This window comes from Panthera uncia (genome assembly GCF_023721935.1).
Source record: "Panthera uncia isolate 11264 chromosome C1 unlocalized genomic scaffold, Puncia_PCG_1.0 HiC_scaffold_3, whole genome shotgun sequence".
Lineage (NCBI taxonomy): Eukaryota > Metazoa > Chordata > Mammalia > Carnivora > Felidae > Panthera > Panthera uncia.
Genome location: NW_026057584.1, coordinates 15,664,673 through 15,672,781, shown reverse-complemented (window position 1 = coordinate 15,672,781; position 8,109 = coordinate 15,664,673). Strand labels below are relative to the sequence as shown.

At 56.3% G+C, this 8,109-nt stretch overlaps 1 protein-coding gene and 1 long non-coding RNA gene across 2 annotated transcripts; one reads left to right on the top strand and one right to left on the bottom strand.

Moving 5' to 3' along the window:
* The first annotated feature begins 527 nt into the window (after positions 1-527).
* Positions 528-3,107, top strand: LOC125911756 (uncharacterized). The gene is made up of 3 exons (XR_007454437.1): positions 528-1,091; positions 1,970-2,053; positions 2,223-3,107. It is a non-coding gene; the product is annotated as an uncharacterized LOC125911756 (long non-coding RNA).
* A 101-nt stretch (positions 3,108-3,208) lies between these two features.
* On the bottom strand, positions 3,209-7,836 carry LOC125910965 (paired box protein Pax-3-like). Its single transcript, XM_049614487.1, has 4 exons — positions 7,662-7,836; positions 6,112-6,347; positions 4,666-4,795; positions 3,209-3,516 (listed from the first exon to the last, which is right to left on the bottom strand). Exons 1-4 carry the CDS (start codon positions 7,744-7,746, stop codon positions 3,209-3,211), a joined length of 759 nt encoding a protein of 252 aa, XP_049470444.1. The 5' UTR covers positions 7,747-7,836.
* Positions 7,837-8,109: the final 273 nt, after the last annotated feature.

The window sequence follows — 8,109 nt, the reverse complement described above, 5'->3', positions numbered from 1 at the left end:
CGTCACCCTGCTGGAGGAGGAGGAAGGGGGAGGGAGGAGGAGGAGGAGGAGGAGGAGGAGGAGGAGGAGGAGGAGATGATGAAGGAGCACTTTCTATTGATTAGTCACTGCTTTTGTGTTAAGGGCTTTCTTTAAAATAAGAAAAAAATGGGGGGAGGCTGCAGAAATTTCACTAATGTGAGCCTCAGGCAAGAGAGGGGGGAAAAAAAGGAGAAGAAGGGGGGGAGGCGGGCTGTGTCTAGATGAAAGTGAGAAGGACATAAAGGAGGCAATTGAGTCGGCTGCAGCCCGGCGAGCTAAGCTTCGAGCCGGCCGGAGCGCAAGGGAGGGGGCGGCGCGGCGCGGCGCTTTGGCGCAGGGCGCAGGAGTGGGGGCCGACCCATTGTGACGGCGCCCGCGGGCCCGCTCCGCCGCGCTGGGGGAGGAACAGAGGCGCCCATTGAGTGGCCGCGGCGGAGGCTGTGCCCACAGCCCCCGATGCTGCGACCGGGGCTTGGCTCCTGCGACTGCGCCTGTTCCGATCACGGTGCTGGCCGGAGGGCCGGGACCAAGCGGGGTGGGGGTGGGGATGGGGGGGGCGGTTTGCTGTCCCCCGGCCTCCCAGCTTTCTCCTTTCACCCGGGCAAAGGAGCTGGAAGGACGGACGGAGGAGGGCTGCACAGCGTCTAGTGCGCTTCAGGGCGCAAGGGCCTGAGCGCGCCGAGTCAGCACGCCGCGCTGCCCTTGGATTGGGCAAGGGACGAGGGAAAGTTGAGAAGGTAAAGGGGGTCACCCAGAAGAAAGGCCAAACGCTGGAGAAAAGCGAAGGCAGTTCTGACCTCTTTCGGGGTGCCTCTCTTCCTGTGCCCTCGAGTCTGACGAGCGGAAAGACGTCTCCTGGCAAGCCAGTCTCAGCTTCCGTCGCCCCCCTTCCCGACCCCGCAAGGAAGCTGGAACCTCCAGAGAGAGCGCGTCCCCTGCTCAGAGCACCCAAAGGTCCTTTCTAGGCCAGCCTCCTCCCCCTCCCCCAGAGAACTCAGACCCCTTTATCAACATTCATCCCGTTTTACAAGCGGGGGCAGTCGATAACTTTTGGTGCCCAAAGAACAGAGGTAATTTTTTTAGGTTCCTAGATTTCCCTTTAAACTATACTTCACTCCTACACTTGTCCTTTCTCTGGGCCCCATATGCCCTCCAGGGCTTATCTGGAAAGGGAGCTAGAGCCGCTAAAGAAACGGTCGCTGTATCCTCTCTGACAACCCCAAATTAAATTAGGCTTCAGCCTCCGCCGAGTGTGTGTGTTTTCAACGGCACAGCCCCCGCTGGGGAGAATACTCTGATTTTAAAAATGGTAGCAATTGCCCTTGAATGGCAGCCGGCCCAGCTAGACGGCCCAAAAGACTAGAAACATTTTGTAGGTGAAATAGCCACTTTTTCCACGCTGGAGAGTCCATAAAACTTCCTGGCGCAGCAGCTATTGGAGCTCATTGAATAATTCATCCCTCATTGCAAGCCCATAATGTCTATTCTCAGCCCTTTGTGGGGCTGTTTTCTCTTCTTTTCTCCTTGAATTATAAAAAGGTTGCCTTCCTTTGTTCACATCAAGCTGCTGCGAGCTGGAGCTTTGTCTGGGCCGAGCTAAAGTGTGAGTTTCAATGGACTCTCCAGGCTTTGTCTCCCAAGTTCATCTCCAAGTGTAGATTGTGTAGAGAAGGCCTTCTTTGTAAAAGCTGGAAAAGTTGTACAAATGTTTGACCAGCTCATTTGGGGCGTTTTGTCTCCTGGGCCTCGGTTGCCTGTGCTGTGAGGGAGCGGCCGCTCGGCCGCCGGTGCCTCCAGCAACAAGTAGCAAAGCCGTGCCCCCCCCCCCTTCCTGAGCCTCTCTGATAGCTCTGGGCTTCTTGCCCCTGTGCCCGCAGGGGCCCGTTGGGTTTGGGATTAGCTGGTTCCTCTCCTTCCTCCCTCACCAGTACCTCTCTGCTCCATCTAGGTCTGGAATAAAAGCTGGGGTGTCTCCTCAGAGACCACAGCAGCAAATCACCCCTCCCAGAGGAGAGGCTTAGACTAAGACCTTGTAAGTCCCCTGCTTTAAAGGGAGGGAAACAACAGCATGTGTATCTCCCTGCCGTGGTTGGGGGTGTCTTTTCTTGGTTGTCCGTGTGTACCGGAGCATCTAGGCTTCTATGTATCCCTGAAATCTTCTGTTTGGGTTTGTAACATCTAAATCTGAGTGTCCCTTCAAGGTTGTGTACAGAGCTGGCATCGGTTCGCAAAGCTGCTGCCATCCGCCAGGTTGGGCAATGAAGGCAAAAGCAGTAACCAGCTTTCTACCCGCAGTCCTGACTCTGGAAGCCACAGTCCTGACTCTGGAAGTCACAGTGGGTGTTCAAGCCCATCTGGAGAGCCGCCTGCCCTTCTAAGGCAAGTCAAAACTCATCTCTACCCACCAAAGTCCAGGCCCAGAAGCAGGAACTCTAGGCATGGCTGGGACTCCAGGTGCCTCCCCACCGTCCATGCCTTTGAAGAGGTGCAACCATCCCCAAGGCCAAAACTGCTCACGGGAAAACTGCTGCAGGGACCCCTTTCTGGTTCAACTTCTACCTCCCCTGGGGGGCTGCCTTTCCTTGGGCGGGGGCGGGACACCTTTAGACTCTCCAGACCAAGTGCTGCAGGTAGACGAGAAGGAAGCCGCACTTATGGCTCCAAAGGAGAGACTTTCTCTTGATGATGCCAGGTCACAGCCAACAGGGAGCAGGTGGCCTGTGCCTTCCCGTGGAGACAGGGTGCCAAAACGGCGGGCCCAAGAGCCCACATCTTAGGTTTTACTTCCTAGACACACACAGAAATCCAACCCTATCGCATTTGAAAAACAATTTAAAGCCAACTTACATGTATGTATGTATAAGGCGCGGAATTTGGGGGCCCCCCCGCTGCGCCAAAGAGTTTTGAATCCTTCTCTCCCCGCCCTTCCTCTGATAATGGGAAACTCTGGAAATCTGGGCCTTTCCTGAGGGCGCAAAAGTTCCTTCAGCTTCCGGGGACTCACAGACTGTCCCCAGCCCCTCAACCCCCCACGCCTGGTCCTGTATACCTGAGGGCAAGTGGGAAGCCCTTCACCAAACCGCAGCTCGCGGTTCCAGACTCCAAGGGGCTGAGACTGGTACAGAAGAAAGGCTTACAAAGTAGAAAAAAAAAAAAAAAAAAAAGACCAGAGATTTTTATTTTCATTTCAAGTGCGTCTCTGGTCTTTCATGTGAATGCTCCGTACGCGGGTGCAGTGGGTACCAAGGGAGAGACCTTGACACCAGCGGGAGCTGGCCGGCGCTCTGGGCGCCGACGTCAGAGCGCGGACGTGGCCGAGGCGCGGGCCTCCGTGCGCCGCCCGAGCGCGCCGCCGCTTACCTCGCTCGCTCAGGATGCCGTCGATGCTGTGTTTCGCCTTCTTCTCGCTCTCCTCTGCCTCCTTCCTCTCCAGATCAGCCTCCTCCTCTTCGCCTTTCCCGAATTTACTCCTCAGGATGCGGCTGATGGAACTCACTGGAGGCGCGGGGGGGAGGGAGGGAGCGCGGACGACTGAGCCGTGCCAGGCCGGGCCGTAGGAGCCCCGAACCCCCGACCCGAGCCGTAGAGAGGCTGCCTTGCACAACTCGCCTGTGTCCTCGCCTGTGTCTCCGTCGTTCTACCACCCCATTCACCCGCCCACTTCAATACCCCCACCACACAGTCTGCACCTATCTACGCGGAGCTACTGGGAGCCCGAAGCCTGGGAAGCCCTCACCTCCCAAGTTAGGGCCGGGAGCCGCCGTCTGTGTCCCTCTTGGCAGAAAGCATTCCCCTTTTTGACCCTATAGACGGGGCTCTGGATCTCCAATCCAAGAGAACTCTCCGGCCAGCCCACCACCCCTACCACCACCTGGGTATTGGACCCCCTCGGTTCGCGTTAAGGGAGGAAGAACCACAGCGGACCCGTCCCCTGCAATTCAACGTTTTTTTGAGGCTATAAAGGGTTTAAATTTCAACTGCAGAATCGTTTCCTATTGTAAAAAATCAAAAGAAAATGCACTCTCCCCCATTTATTTTTTCCAGATTCCAGTCTGGTAAACAAATCCATACTCTGAAATATCTCGTTCTCGCAGGGGTGGTGGTGGGGGGGAGGGAGTTTCCTTTTAATTAAAAACAAACTCTCCCGCGCGCCCGCGCGCTCGCCCTGCGTTCGCCCCTCTCTCCGCCTTCCCCCCGGCTGCCGGGGGCGCCGGATGGTCCCTGGGACTCTCGGGAAAAAGCCGGGCCGTTGCCGAAGCCTCCCCTCCTTTGCGCACTAGGCAGAGCCTGGGCTGGCGCGGCCCCATCTCCCTTCGGTTGGGGTTACCAAAACATTTGTTTCTCTTTAAAAGGGAACATCAATATTAATAAACAGTTGGCCTCCGCCTCGCGTTTCCTGCTTTCTCCTCGACAGAAATCCTCTTTGGGGAGCCGTTGGCGGTCTCTCAACTCCAGGACCAGCAGCTCAGCCCTCCCTGGGTAAAACACCCAGAGCGCGTCTGGCTCGTGAATATTTCAGGGCCCTGGGAGGGGCTGCCTCCCGATCGCCCGGATCGATCTCTGGGGTGATTGTGGCTTGGATGACCCGCCCGGGGAATAGCGACTGATGGCGGCGCCTGGGGAAGATGTTAATGGGCCTCGTACCTGAGGGCACAGTGTTTCGATCACAGACAGCGTCCTTGAGTAATTTGTCTCGAATTTCCCAGCTGAACATGCCCGGGTTCTCTCTTTTGTATTCCTCAATTTTCTTCTCCACGTCAGGCGTTGTCACCTGCTTTAAGAGAACAGGCAGGCAGGTGTTGGTACCCAGGACTCTGGGCCAAATGTGGTGGCCCCATCGCCTCCAGGCCCGGTGGGATGCTCCTTCCTGAATCCCCTGGGAAGGTCCCCCTTGTTAGCAAAAGGACCCCATTCTCTGGAGCAATTTACTTTTAGGAAGGGGTAGAAATGAGATCACCTCACCCCTGTCGACCCTGTTCCTCCCTAGGTAAGCTTGGGCACTTAGGATAAATTAAGAAGACTTATAACATCTTGGGGGAGAGGGGTTTACTTTCTGATCCCTGAAAATAAAGTCAACTCCTTACACAGAAACATGAAAACGAAACTAAAAAGGGGAATGTCTGAAGGAGAAGCAGAAAAATCAAGTTGCAGCTACAACTCGCACCTCTCCAAAAATAAGCACAAGATTTTAGCTACCCTCAAGAGCAGAATGCAATGTAAAAGGTGATTATATGGGTTTTAAAAAATCAGAGTGGGTAAACAAATACGGATAATTTGAAACACTGGGTCTTTTTTTTTTCTCTCTCTCTCAATAAAAGTTGTTTCTAGAGATTCTCGGAGAGGTTGGAAAGGGAGCTAGGAGTGGGAGGAAGGAGGGTGTTTGGAAGTCTTCGGTTTGCCAGAATCCTCCTTTCGATTTTGCCCCGTGGCAACTAGAAAATTATATTGGATTTTCCCCACATCCAGAAGAAAAGGCAGACCCACTGCAATCCCCTCCCACTGAGTCTTAGCCAGTGTGACTCCTTCATTTTTTAAAAGGAACCAAAATAATTTGAGGATAGTACCAAACTGCTTTTTAAATGCCAAGTAATCTGCCCATTACAAAGGAAACAAATCACCCTAGCTTTTGACTCCCTGAAGACAATTTGGACTGGAGGAGATTGGGGACAGAAGGTGGGAGAGAAACCATTTAGAAAACCAAAAGTGGCTCTTTAGATCTGGCAAAAGTGGTGCGGTGGGTCGGAGCTGGGAAGATTCTTGGGAAACCAGCAACAGGTGGGCACGCACAGTTGCATGCTTTATGTGTTTGCCTATTAAAATAATTTGATGAGTATTCTAGGGTTCCGGGACATTCTTAAAAATGCTGTATCTCCTTTGCAAAAAGGCTGGAGTTTTCCCGTAGCGTTTATCAAGGAGCAGCGCCCAGGCAGCAACCTTGTTCTCCTCCCCTCCCCCCCCCCACCTCTTTCTAGTCTTGAAAAATAACTCCTTGGAAAGCCCCAGATGAGTGTCCTTGCCCCCTGCCCCGATCCTCCCTAACCGGGGAGACCACAGGCCTGGAGGCCTCCGGGGCCAGGCCCCAGCACTCACCTTGGGTTTGCTGCCACCAATGGCACCGGGACGGATGGAGCCGGTCTCCTGGTACCTGCACAGGATCTTAGAGACGCAGCCGTGGGACACGCGCAACTGGCGGGAGATGACGCAGGGCCGGATTCCGTGGTGGGCCATCTCCACGATCTTGTGGCGGATGTGGTTGGGTAGCGGCCTGCCGTTGATAAATACACCACCGAGCTGGTTGACGCGGCCCTGGCCGAGGGGAGTGGACACTGGGAGCGGAAGGCGAAAAGAGAGGCAAAGGAAAAGTCACTTCTGGAGAACAGAGAGCAGCCGGGAAGATGAGCCCACCTAATTCCTGACGCTTGGGGACAATCCGCGTGTTACAGCCACAGCTGAAAATGCAAGACAGCCGGCTCCCAGCCCCAGCCCCTCTTCCAATCACATCTGTTGAAAGTATTAAGCAATTCGGGAGCACATAATCTTGTGTGAAGGGGCAGCAACGACAGCAAACTAACTTGCCCCAGAGAAACTGTCTTCCTTTTGGGCCCGGAGAAAGTGGCATCTTTGGCAGGGGGTGGGGGTTGGAAGGGAAGACCCTCAGGCCAGTATCTTGAAGCTTGCTCGAGAAACAGCCTCCAGGCAGAGAGAAGGTTACCCAGACGCTGGCCTCCTGAACTCCACTCCCCCGAAACCCCGTTCAATTGGAACCACTCCTTTTCTAAGGGACTCAGAGGAGCTGACAGCCCTTGGGGTTTCTGGCTGAGAGTGCAGCAGCCAAAGGTCAAAGAGGGTCCCCAAAGGAGGCCTCAGGTGGTAGCGAGTCACCTGTTACACCTGGGGACCCAGAGGACAGCAGGGTCTGCAGGCAGCCCCCTTCACCTCCATCCATGCTCTAGGTATGACATTCTACTCCAGACCCAGCCTGAAGGGGGGACGCCTCTGGATCAGCTTCCCGCTCTTGCTGCCCCAACCTCTTCAACTATCCAAAGTCTTCCTGCCTTGGGATTCCCTTCTGGATGACTGCAAGGCAGTTCCCCCAAAAGGGTTTATGGAAACTTCGGGATGCCACTTGAGATGAATGGAACTCTAATTAATTAATCAGTTAATACTAAAAATTCCAAGCACGAAGCCACCGGGCTCCTGCCACTGCACTTTGCGGCCGGCGAGAAAATTCTTTCGGAACTAACAAGAGCTTAGCAAATGTCCCCGCAGCCGCTACAATTTTGAAAGGCCCTGGGGTGGGCAAAATGCGGAGATGGTGCTTTCTGGCGCTCAGAAGCCGGTCCATCCCTTCCCCGCCGCCGCCGCACTTGCAAAACAGCAGAGGAAAGTGGACCGGCCCGGAGCAGGCCTGGCCGCCGAGCTTCGCGAGGGTTTGCAGAAAGAGCTGCGCTCTGTTTGCAGGGAGAAAATCGAGCGGAGATCTCTCCCCGACTGTTAGCTCGGGGGGGGGGGGGGGGGGGGGTCGGGGCACCCAGGGAATGGGGCTCCCAGGGCACGCCGAGGAAGCCTGTGGAGACGCTGGAGCAGCCCGGCTCGGGCCCCGGGCTCCGCGCGGCGCTGAGGCGCCCCCCCACCCTTACCTTCCAGAGGGAAGCCGCTGCGCGGGTAGTTCTGCCCCGGGCCCGGCCGCATCATCCTGGGCACGGCTCCGGCCAGCGTGGTCATCCTGGGGGCAGCTTCGCTGGGAAATTATATCCAGGTGAAGGCGAAAGAGGAAGGCGAGCGCGGTGCTGGCGGCTCTCGGGAACTGCCCCCGAGCGTGGGGAGCCCCTCCCCAAAAAGGCTGGAAAGAGAGGGAGGGACGTGGGCAGGAGGGCTGCCCGCTCCTCGTCCAGAGAGCGGCTCGGGAAGGAACCGGGGAAAGGGGCGGGCAGGGAGGCCCCAGAGTCCGGGATCGCGAGCCCAGGGCGGAGAAGTTTGGTTTGAGTCTGAGCGAGTGGCCCTGCGGCGGGGGGCGCTGGGGAGGGGGCTGCGAGCGCCGCGACGAGCCAGGGAGGGGGGGGGGTGGGGGTGGGAGCGCGGCCGGCC